The 12682-nt window shown below is 35.4% G+C and overlaps 1 protein-coding gene and 1 pseudogene across 2 annotated transcripts; both read right to left on the bottom strand.

The window, feature by feature from the left end:
• On the bottom strand, positions 1 to 4410 carry lcn15 (lipocalin 15). Of its 2 annotated transcripts, none has more exons than XM_059547619.1 (7): positions 4188 to 4410; positions 3224 to 3363; positions 2995 to 3071; positions 2061 to 2171; positions 1879 to 1980; positions 1177 to 1201; positions 1 to 393 (listed from the first exon to the last, which is right to left on the bottom strand). In XM_059547619.1, exons 1-7 carry the CDS (start codon positions 4287 to 4289, stop codon positions 270 to 272), a joined length of 681 nt encoding a protein of 226 aa, XP_059403602.1. In that variant the 5' UTR covers positions 4290 to 4410; the 3' UTR covers positions 1 to 269. The 2 variants fall into 2 exon arrangements, with proteins under 2 accessions (XP_059403602.1, XP_059403603.1); XM_059547620.1 differs by having other exon boundaries at positions 1 to 544; positions 4188 to 4407.
• Positions 4411 to 5781: 1371 nt separating this feature from the next.
• LOC132137773 (solute carrier family 2, facilitated glucose transporter member 8-like) lies at positions 5782 to 12356 on the bottom strand (annotated as a pseudogene).
• Positions 12357 to 12682: the final 326 nt, after the last annotated feature.

The following is a 12682-nucleotide window of genomic DNA, read 5'->3' as shown; positions in this document are numbered from 1 at the left end:
TTTGTTTAATTGCACAAAACATTTTATTACTCATTTTGAAAATACTGTGGTTGTAATCACAAATGATCATGATCACAAAGATTTGACACAATTGTTCTGTAAACATTAGGCAAGCAACCACAGGAATACACGTGGTTCATTATTAGTAGCACTCTGTCTGTGTTAATGTGTGGAACACTAGACAAGCAGAGGTCAACAGTGATGCTGGCTGATTGTGTCCTTCTACAACAGCTCCACTTGCTGGCTTTACGAGCGTAGCACAAACAGTGTTACACTGACGATGCGTTATAGTGTTGCATTTCTCCAATCACTGTTTGCGTTAAATCAAACACTCTTCCCCAAATGTTTAACAAAACCGAATATATGTAACCCAAGGTCTGAATCCACAGCTGGCTGAAAGATGGTGAAAGTATACAGTTAGTTATAAAGTGAGTTACCGATTAAAAACATCCTGTCCAATCACACTTTGGAAAGATTCTCAGTGCCAAAGACTGATTGATTAGGAGATTGTGCAGATATCTCCTCTCTGAATTCTGCTGTATTCCTGCAGGTGAGTGAACAGTAGTGTATACTTTAGTGTATACTTAGGTCTATACTTATGTATTTCAGCAATTGAGAGACTGGGGCTAGATGTCACAAGGGCTATCTAATAGTTTTTTTCTGTATAGAAAACACTTTTCTTTTTTTTTTTCTTTTTTTTTTGGAGTTTTGCATGTTGGTTTAAAAAACGCTGTGATTGTGAATGTCATGTTACTCTTACAGTAACAAGAAGCTAATATTGAGTAACTTACATTTTAGACACAATACTACTGGATACTTTCCACTTTTGCTTGGCCAACGAGAATAGTTCAAACTTTCTAATAAATCCAAAGCAGGATCAACCATTTTGTCTCCGAGCAAGTTTAAAAGGGTTTCTCTGAATCAGTATTTTTTAAGGATTGTTTGATTCACTGACTCACTCATAGACGGTCGCCACCTACTGGTTAAAGGATGTTATCATAGGATTTACTGTCAATCCCCTGTCACTGTAAACAGGTTACTTACCCCTCTACAATGCCTAACCATAAATTATTTGTATGTTACTTCTTAGGTAATAATGGTGGAAAGGTTAAATTATTCCCATACAGACAACTAACCCCAGCCTCTCATATGTACGATGAAGTGGTAAATCCATACCTTGGTTCTAGGATAGGGCAGGGATCTAAAAAACATACAAAAATAACAAATGCATGAAAAATCTGTACATTTATGTATAATTGTATAATGTAAACATGTAAAACAACAACTAAGAATGATCCCTGTTAAAGGAATGGTTCACTCAAAAATGAAAATGTTCTCAATTCATCAAATATAGGTGTGGTTTTTTCTTCATTTGAACATATTTTATGAAATCTAGCATTACTTTACTTGCTCACCAATGGATCCTCTGCAGTGAATGGGTGCCATCAGAATGAGGGTAAAAACAGCTGATTAAAACATCACAATAAACCACATGTAATCCACACCTCTCCAGTCCGCCAATTAGCATATTGTAAAGTGAAAAGCTGCGTGTTCTGCATTCTGACGCCACTCAGCAAGTAATAGATTTCTCCATATCTGTTCTGATGAAAAAACAAACTTATCTACATCTTGGATGGTCTAAGTGTGAATACATTTTCAGCAAGCTTTAATTTTTGGATGAACTATTCCTTTAAGAGGGATGTGCTTGTTCTGTGTATGCATGATGTGTTGTTTATTCAGCAAACTTTAGAGGACCTATTTAAGGTCACATAAACATTAAACATTATCCTCAGACACAGTGCAGTTTATTCCTGCTCTTTTGCAGTGTGGCAGTATCACATAAACAGTTTATGTTCGTTATATAATATGCAAACTTACCAACATCTGTTGGAGTGACAATGGCCTCCTCAGAAAAGCCCAGAGTTAAAGCAAAAGATCTGAATATCTGTATTATATCGGGCCTTAGTATGGATGACCGTCCTAGGAGCAATGTTACTGACAAATTAGTATGCTTCATTAATGTCAAAGACACGTGATTCAATTTATCGGTGTAGACTTACCGTAAAGAGCTACTTGAGTGTATTCTTTGTCCATGCTCTTGTATTTAAGGACCAAACTATAATCAGTGTAATTGGTCTCCACTATAGTGATGTCTTTTGTTATCTTGTGCCCTTGAAATGACAAAAAGCCAGACGTCTCATTTTATTTTAAAGTTAATGGATTGATTTGATCGGTGTATGTTTGCATAACTGCCATAAAATGTGCTTATAGTAAAATTGAACTAAATACATTTTATAAAGTATAAAGAGGCTAAAACCTACACATGAAAATGATAACTTAAAAATTGTTATAACAAAATATTATTTAATATCTCTGAATTTAACAGGTTAGATCACCGAAAAATGAAAACTCTGTCATCATTTACTCACCCTCATGTCGTTCCAGACCTGTATGAGTTGCTTTCTTAAGTTGAACATAGAAGATATTTTGAAGATTGCTGTTAATCAAACAGTTGGTGGTTGCCATTGACTTCCATAGTAGGAAAAAAAAAATACTATGGAAGTCAACTGTTTGATTAACAGCAATCTTCAAAATATCTTCTTTTACATGTTTGGAACGACATGAGGGTGAGTAAATGATGAAAGAATTTTCATTTTTGGGTGAAATATTCCTTTAATCCTAACACATTCATTTATACCTACAAAACAATTTATTATAAAATAGTAACAATCACAGGTTAACATTTTTTTTCACTCTAAGTTAATTCAGTTTCATTTTATTTAGTTCTATTTTCCAATATATTCTACTCAATATTCTATATAGAATACTTGAGAAGTAATCTCTCATTTTTCTTGTAGGTCTGATGAAAAAGTGCAACGGACTTAAATGTATTTGAAAAGCTGCTGATGTCAGATCTCACATTTCACAGTCACGAGTGTGAATAATGACATCATGTGATAAGAAAGATGTTTGAGAGAGGAAGTGAGAGCTTACTTTTGCTGAAGTAAGTGAATTCTCCAGGAACATCTGTCATCTCATATGAATAAACACTGACGGAGCATCCATATGGTCTGTTAGTTCAAGTATATACAGATTGTTAGCGCAGAGTTTAAATATTTTGATTAAATGTGTTTTCCCATCACAATATGTTTTCCCTTTGTTATTTGAGATGGTGTGATAATATAAATATGGATCAACGTCCTATCCAAAATTGTGCATGCACCTCATGGTCCACATGGTCAGATTCATATTTCCCTTGGCATCTTGTACAAGAAGGCCTTTAGAAACCTTCAGCTGGTTTTTGAACATTGCAAAAAACTGTGACTCATCTGCAAGTCCAAGCCGGTACCATTCACCTGAAAACTGACAGTAAATGTAAGTAAACATGGTTTGCAGTTTACTAAAGGCCCCAAGGGTTCTGTAGTACCAGGTGTTGGTTATATAGCCTAGATAATTACTGTTATTGACAGAGAGAAAAATCTTTTCACAACAAGCTCTCATTTGTTAACATAAGTTAGTTAACAATGACAAAGTATTCTAAATCATTTATTAATAATATTAATTTCAATATTTACTAATACATCAATGAAATCAAACATTGTGTCTGGTAATATTACTGAATGTACCAGAGCTATCATTAAAAATGAACAATTTAATTAATAAATACTATAACAAATGTATTATCCATTGTTAGGCAATGTTAGTTAATGTATTACATAATGCTAACAAATGAAACCTTATTGTGAAGTCTTACTGAATTTACTCTATAATTTTCAGTTATCGTCTATTACTAGATGGCAGATTTTCTAACAAAATGTAATGTGGCACAAGGAGAAGCTTTGTTCTTTGTGTAAACCGCTAACTCATTACCAATTAAAGCATGAGTTATTAATAATTTTAAGATCTGTTCAATATACACCAAAAACATTGATTTTCATTCTTGTACAGAAATAAAAACTGATGAACCATGATCCGTTCTTTAAGTAAACTATTGTGATATGTGACACTGATATCCGCCTCTTCACTGTTTGCTTTTGAATTTGAACTTTTGAACAAATGCTATATAAACAAACAGCTTCACTTGAAATGCCTCTGCTATTAAATGAAAAACATGCATTCGATGCTTAAACTACTTACTCCTAAAATCTATAAAAGCACAACCCGAACAACTGAAAACTTATACTCACTTTCTCCGGATCAAAGTTGGGCTGAGGTTCAATAACATGCTGTGTGTTGAAACCGTGTGTCCCCAAAAACATAAAAAGCAAAAGTGCTAATGCCAGAGTCATGCTGAAAGTTAAAACACCTCTTAAGCTGTATGCAAAAGTGAGGAACGCAAAACTAATGACACATCAGAGAAGCGGTGGGAAACTGTTGGGATTATATTTGCCTAGAACGAGGGAATGTTTGAGGAGGGTAGGAGCCCGGCCCCTAACACACAATGCATGTGTACCGTCAGTTAACCAGCAGTACAGACTTTTAAAACAGCACACATTTTTCTATGTTAGAGAATTGCCATGAAATTATTTAAGATTTATATAATACACAGAGATTCAAGATGATTATAAAGCACATTTGTCAGACACTCCTCCAGCGTGTAAAAACAGACAGTTAAAGACACTGCACATGTGACACTTTCCACATTATGATTCTTAAAACAATCTTTGAACAGCTGTTTTAAATGTTCCTCTACAAACTGTGAGTGTAAAATGACCCTGGACTTTGACTGGCTCAAAGCCCAACACAAATTGTTACGACACCAGTCTCTACAAAAATCACCATTACTCCAGTGTACACTTATGCCTGAAAAATTAAATTAAACAGAGATGGTATAATGACTGGATACTTCTGAAGAGACCTCATAATAAGTCTCTGATGGGCCAATTTCTCAGGCTTTAAACAATAGCTGGAAGCTTCTAGTAATGAGACCACATAAACTATGATGGCTCATTACTGAAAAACATTACAGTACACGTAATGAAGTCTGGATATCTAGTAACATGGCACCAATTTTAATAAAAATAATTTATTAGGAAAAATAATAGTCACTTGACAAATATTAACATTGTTAGGATTGTTCATTTTATCTGTATTCATCAGCAAAAATCATATTTTAATAATAATTCAAAATTGACAAAAACTTGTATTTGTTGCACATTATTTATTGTCCTTGTCATTATTACAGAACAATGCATTAAACTTTACGGACTCCATTCCACAGTTCAAATCAACATACGACTTCACCTTTGAGACTTCAGTTTAATTTTGCTCACTTTCTGAATGAAGCCAACAATAGAGTGTGTTAGGTAAATTTGTATTAATACCGTATTTGGTTCAACTTCTTCGTTAAAAACAAAAAAGTGAGCAAGTTAATGGTAGATGAGGTCAGAAAAAAAATTATGCGGTCACTAATGCAGTTCATTAATTAGTATACATTTATAACAGCATACAGTACCATCACAATACAAATACAAGATTTGTTTTAAATTCAACATTTCCTATAATATTCTTTTTGAGATTGACTGAGCTTCTAATTAATTTATTCTTGATGCAGAGGAAATTGCAAACTAATAAAGCTTATATAAACTCTGCATGTGTCAAATGAATAGTTGTATATTTAGACCTTTTTCAAAAACATCCTTTATATTGCAAACAAGTTAAAATGATTATTCACGTCATCTCTCATTTTTAGTATCAACTATAACGGTATTAAAAGATTCTTGAAAATATATCACATCAGCCGCTATTTTTGCCAATTCAATGACAAATCATATTAAAAAAAAGTATCAAACACACATATTTAATATGTAAATGTTTACATTATTTGAAAACATAATGAGAGGCTTCTAACATGGCATTGCAACTAGTTTGTTTTTTCTAAATTTTGGTGTTGGCACCAAGGAGAGAACTTGTCTAGTGCTGTTGAGTCCCCTTGAAACGAGCTTGAATCTCCTCCAGAGTTCTGCCTTTAGTCTCAGGGACAAAAAAAAAAAACAGTGAAGATGACACTGGGAGCACACAGTCCTGAGAACATCCAGAATGTCCCTGCACTTGTTATGGCATCCTAAAAAGAAACAACACTGATCCTTTATCAGACCTTTTTGTTAAACCTAGAATGTTTCTGTGGAAAATACATGACCATCAGCTCACCGTGAGGTTCTGGAAAGTCTTGGTGACAATGAAGGCACAGGTCCAGTTGGTAAGCACACACAGAGCACTGCCCAATCCCTTCACTCGTGTGGGAAAGATCTCTGACATCATCAGCCAAGGAGTAGGACCCCAACCAAGAGCAAAACCTGATTAACACATATTTATGATATCCAGATTAACTGCAGTCCATTCACATATTTAAGATTATAACAAATCTCAGATTTGATTGATTTTTGATTGATATGACAATGTTAATATATTTGGTCTTGGTGCAATATATCTGCTGAACATTCTGCTGCTGTTGCTGCAGAGCATGTATTGATTTGCTACTGCCAATAAATGCAAAGACAAGCTGTTGTGAGCAATGTAATCTGGTAAATCTGGTAGCACATCTAGACAGGTGGAGCTGGGGGAGGTGGAGGGTTTCAGACCAATCAGCTTGTGCCATACAGCAAATGATGTGGCCAATCAGCCTGCACCATCAAGAGGTTCATAACTAGACCTTTTACACAAAATATGAACTGGACAAAATCTCTAGTGCAGCTTGATATTGCATAAAAAAATCTAGACCGCTGTATATTTTGTTTTCTTTCTAAGTCACTTAGCATCTGTAAAATAATTGGAATTTGGATGGCCATAAATTATACTTTATCTTTATAGTTATTTTTATTTCAAGTGAATTCAGCTGGCTAATGACACTATTGTCTTCTGTAGAACTGCTTAGAACTTGTTTCATAATTGATGAATTTTACAAGAACCCCTATTTTCCTGTGTATTACTGTGAAGCTGCTTTTCAACAATCTGTATTGTATAAAGTGCTCTCGGACTAAATCTAAAGCAAATTTTAGTGCAGCTGCTAAATACTTGGTAAGTTTAGTAAAATAAATTTCTTCTAACCTGCAATGAAAAGGCCCATGCTTCCCACAGCCAGCCAGGCCAGGTCTGTAGGAGGCTGCTCTGCCAGAGAACCCTGGGCGTCTGTTAGTATACTTATCAGTGTAGAGTTATTATGCTTCACAGTCAACTTGAAATATACTCCAAACACTGCTTCACTAACACACATGGTGACACCTTGTGGGGGACACAAATTAAGGACAATCTATTTTTAGTCTTTTTAATAATAAAAAAAATTATACAGTTGTGCAAATATAGTAATTAATGATGTTTCTACCAGACAAGATGAGGAGAACTTTCCGCCCAGCCTTGTCCATGATAACAGCAGCAATTGCAGTGAAGACCACCTGTGTGGCTGCAACAATAACAGTGGCCACATCGCTGCTCTAGAATATAATGAACATCACAATATGCACAATAAGATCTTCATGAATAAACTTTAAAAAAAAAAAACCCTCACTTTAAAATGGGCCTGCTCGAAAATCGTCTCTGCGTAAAACATGATGGCATTAATGCCGGTCATTTGCTGGAGGAGCATCATCGTAATGCCTATGCCCAAAGGCTTTAAGACACCAGGGTCCTTCAAATCCACCAGACTGAAGCTTTGCTCCTGTAATCAATTAAACGTCAACTTTAGTGACTTGTATAAAAGTTGTACACAGAACAATATTTATTCAATTTAAAAAAGCCCCAGTAAAGTGAGGTAAACTTAAAGTTAACAAAATTAAATATTAATTCTGGTTGGTAACACCCACATTTAATTATTCAATCAGTTCCTGATGAATACAATTTAAAGTATAGTTGAGCCAAAAATCTCAATTCTGTCATTTCTCACCCTCATGTTTTTCAAGACTTTTGCTCCTATTCGAAACACAATTTTTTTTTTTTACATGAGAGATTTCCACAGAAAGTCCACACAACAACAAAACAGAAGCTTTGAAAAGTTCATAAAGACATTTTAAAATAAATCCAAATGATTTGAGCAGTTTAACCCAAGTCTTCTGAAGAGACATGATCATTTAACAAAATTAATAGATTTTTTTTTCACATACCAACATTGATCTTTCACAAGAACAAATAAGGTTTGATGATACTATATTTTATGAGCTCTATGTATGTGCATTGTTCAATGTTTATATATAAATAAAAGCATAAATTAAATGAGTTTGTCATATAAAGTGATCATGTCTCTTGGATTAAACCGCATGCACGTTTTGGTGGAATAGACTTTCAATGCAGGAAAATAAATCATCATTAAAACAATATTCACTAGTGTTTCAAAAACGAATAAAAAGTCGTATGGGTTTGGAACGACGTGAGGCCAAGTAAATGATGACAGAATTTTCATTTTTGGGTGAACTGTTTCATCACTGAATACCCAGTTCACTCAAAATTATGTCGTATTAGAAAAGGAAAACAGGGTGCAATAGAAAATTCATGTCGGCTTTATCCTTGAACATAAGCTCAGCATATAATATTAAATTTGAGACCTTTGAACTCTGAGATGTGAAATTAGAAATTTGTGTTGGCCTAACTTCATTTTTGTAGGCCTCTTCTATTCTAGCACACTCCCACTCTGCCGGGGCATCAGGACCCCTGAGGAAGCGCAGGCCCTCCTCTGCCTCTCTCCTCTTCCCTTGGCAGAGCAGGAATCGTGGCGTCTCCGGCATGAAGCACATACACACCAGCATTAGTGTGGGAGGGATAGAGGATGTGATTGCCAACCATTGCCAGTCCAGGAACAAACCTTGAAAAATAAACTTTACTTAAGTTATTTAAAGCGATAGTTCAGCCCAAAATGACAATTCTGTCATCATTTACTCACCCTCATGTTATTGTTTAAATTCTACTACATTAATGGAGGTACTATAAGGTATATACAACTACTGATCACACAGAATGGGTCAGGTTTTCATACACAGCTCAGATTCAGGATCTGTGTGTGTTTAAGAGGGACATTCCTGAGCTAACTTGACTTATCCATTAATGCAATACTGAAAGACAAGAGTCTTTCACAAGGATCCTCATCAACACAAATTAGGATGGCATTCAAATAAAGTACTGATTGCATCATAACTCGTATGTCATAGTTAAATCACAAGTTTAAAATGAGGGCCTAAATACCTGTTATATAGGCTCCCATAATGCCGGTCACAACCATTAGTTGCAAGCATGATCCCATAGTTCCCCTAACACGCTCATGAACTGTTTCAGAGATGTAAAGCTGTAGAAATGGTGAAAACAAAAAACAAGTCAAATGGATAATTTTCTACTAACTTAAATTTCCCAAATTTACTTAAAAACATGGTTCACATAATTTAAATCGTGTTAAAGGGTTAGTTCACCCAAAAATGGAAATTATATCAAAATATATTATATTCAATCCTCAACCACATCACATCTTTTTGGTGTGAATTATGTCTTATTCCTCTCATCACGAAGCAAACAGTAAAATAAAAAGAATTTGAAGAACAGTCTGGCTGCGTTGTCTTCTGTTGTATGGGCGTATTCAAGCCGCGCACTTCAGTGAAACATTAGAATCTGAATAGAACGTTCAGCGCGGGGGCATGGTCTCATTAGAAGATAATGAAGGGAGATGTGAAAAATGGACATCGCGTTGTTTTCATATGGATTACTTTATCACAGAATATCTGTTTTCGGCAGTACATAGTCAGGCTATCTATAGACATATCTCTCATGTCTCTTCTTTTGAGTATTCACGGAGTTACAGTTCATTTTAAGGACGTGTTCATAATGAAGATCAGCGCAGACAAAGGCTGCAGACAGCACACCTTGTTTGTTATCTTTATGTTATAAGTGCACAAAGTTCTGTTGTTATCATGTATGTATACAAAAAAAGTAGACCCTTTACAGATTCGATTGATGTATTGCTCTTATCTGTACGATCATAAAGTGTCATTTAAGTTCTTTTCGGGGTTATCAGGAGAAAATGACTCATAAGTGAATGAAAATGAAACCCGTAAGACCTCCGTTCATCTTCAGAACACAGTTTAAGATATATTAGATTTAGTCCGAGAGCTTTCTGTCCCTCCATTGAAAATGTATGTAAGGTGCATTCACGACGCTGCTGACGTGTTTTCTGGTGCGCCCAATAACAAAGATAACACGTCAGCAGCGTCATATGTCAGCAGCGCCACTGCAGTGTTGTGAACGCGCTCACAACAGAACCGGAAGAGAAGACAATGCTGAGTAAAGTCGTATTTTTTGTTATTTTTGGACCAGAGTGCTAAGTCGATGCAGAGTGCTCATCGACTTAGTTTAAGAATTATAAGCCATGAAATGAACCAAACCGATGCTTCAACAAATTCTAACTGACCCTCTGATGTCACATGGACTACTTTGATGATGTTTTTCTTACCTTTCTGGACATGGACAGTATACCGTACATACATTTTCAATGAAGGAACAGAAAGCTCTCAGACTAAATCTAAATGATCTTAAACTGTGTTCTCAAGATGAACGGAGGTCTTACGGGTTTGGAACGTCATGAGGGTGAGCCATTAATGACATTATTCATTTTTGGGTGAACTAACCCTTTAACTGTGGTCTGCAGTTCTTAATACAACGACAGTAATAATAATGTGCAGAGTGCTCATCGACTTAGTTTAAGAATTATAAGCCATGAAATGAACCAAACCAACCAGCTATGAAGTGAATCACAATTATAAAATTTGATTTGAGACAAAAAAAAGAAAGAAATTGGACAAATAGGTACAAGACTGTGTAATTAACAACTTTAACGGGACAAAAAACTACAGTTCCATGAAGCACTGTGAATGACAGTCAAATTAAAAGATGAAGAAATATAAAACTATTCTTTAAAACGCATTGATTTTATATAAAAAACAATATATTTTAAGTTTACGTTTTATACCTATAATAATATTAAAATCGTTTGAGAGCAGAAGGAGACACGATTACAAAGATCCCATGGTTCTCTGCAGGATCATGGGTAATGCAGTTTTTACCAGGAACTGTGTGAAGATTTAAAAACATAATTGAAATAATTAAATAATGCAGACTGATGACGAAAGCACATACCACTGACTAATAACCTCAATGCCCACAGTAAGCCTGTCTTTAAACGTTTAGAATTTACTGTTAAAAATCAATTCCCCTATAGAGAAAATGAATGGGATTTTTACCTCCAGCAATACACCTAATACTTACAGGCACCACAAGAGAAGTCACTCCACTGGCCAGACCAGTGAGCACTCTTCCCACATACAACATCCAGTGGTTCTGAGCAGCGATAATGACGGTGAACCCACAGATGAATGGTACTGCACAGAACATAAGGCCCAATTTTCATCCAATCCTCTCCACAACCCATCCTCCAAGAAGACCCCCAAAAGCAGCACCTATGGTCACCACGGACTACAAGACAGAAAAATATCTTTTTGTAACATTTGAACTTGGACATCAGCATTTATATATATATATATATATATATATATATATATATATATATATATATATATATATATATATATATACATACACACACACACACACACACACTGACAACTAAATTTGGATTTTGATATTTAAACATCCTCCAACTCTATAATGACATTGTAAGTTCTGGGGAATTGAAAATAAAAATAAATAATACTTTAAAAAAAAACAGGACAGGAACATGAACCCCAAACCAGGAAGCTTCCTCTGTGCTGAGATGCAGTCTTGGGTCCTGAATTCTGCGGAGCTCAGGTATGGCAGGAGAGCTGTAACCCAGGACAAACCCAAAACTCAGGGGTCCCAGGACTGCTGCAAATGTGGCCATGTACAGTTTCCCATTCTTAACTTTACTGTCGAGCAAAAGTAGTTATGGACAAATTAGTTATGGACACGGTTACCATTCTTGCTGAGCAGGTTTTGTTTGCATGAGCAAGGGTACCCTGTATGTTAAACCATTGAAAGAGAAAAAAGTGCCCATAAAGTCGGACTTACTCTAGATATGAGTCCTGCTCCGATCTGTCCTCGTCTGTCAGCTCATTGTTGACCAGCAGTGGTCTGGTCTCCCGGAAATCATCCATCGTGTCTCCGCTCGCAAACGATAATCAAATCATCAAGCAGTTCGTAGATAATCGCCACTGACAAACTGTGTTTTATGTCATGAATACAACTGACAACGCACACACAAGTTTAGCCAGGGATGTATCAAAGGCTTTGTTTTTCCGCATCCCGAGAAAAAAACGCTTTATTTCGCTAAACCCATAGACAGTAAAAGAAACCGGTGTTGTCAGCTGACATTAATAAATAAATAACGTTACTCGCTGACCACAGACGTCCGCACTTGGTTTCAAAATAAAAGTCATTTACTGTTTCCTTTGACTTGTATACACAAATGCAAACAAAATATTTATAACTTTAAAAAAATCATTTTATCTAGCATAGTATTTTTTTTAATCATTTTACAATTTTGTCACTTTGCTCTAAATAGCATTTTGAATATGTTCAAAAAAATAAAATCCAAAATATTCTTCATGCGACCGTTTCTCTTTTGCCATTCAGCTGTTCCCATAGTTACTAAATGTTTTCAAAAGTGATTTTAGTGTCAGGGACTGCACTGTTGGTCGACTTGTTTCGGTTGTAGGGAACAAACGTGATGACTCTA

This window comes from Carassius carassius, chromosome 4 (genome assembly GCF_963082965.1).
Source record: "Carassius carassius chromosome 4, fCarCar2.1, whole genome shotgun sequence".
NCBI classification, from domain to species: Eukaryota; Metazoa; Chordata; class Actinopteri; order Cypriniformes; family Cyprinidae; genus Carassius; species Carassius carassius.
Note: the sequence above shows the minus strand (reverse complement) of the source record. Positions and strands in the feature narration are given on the sequence as shown.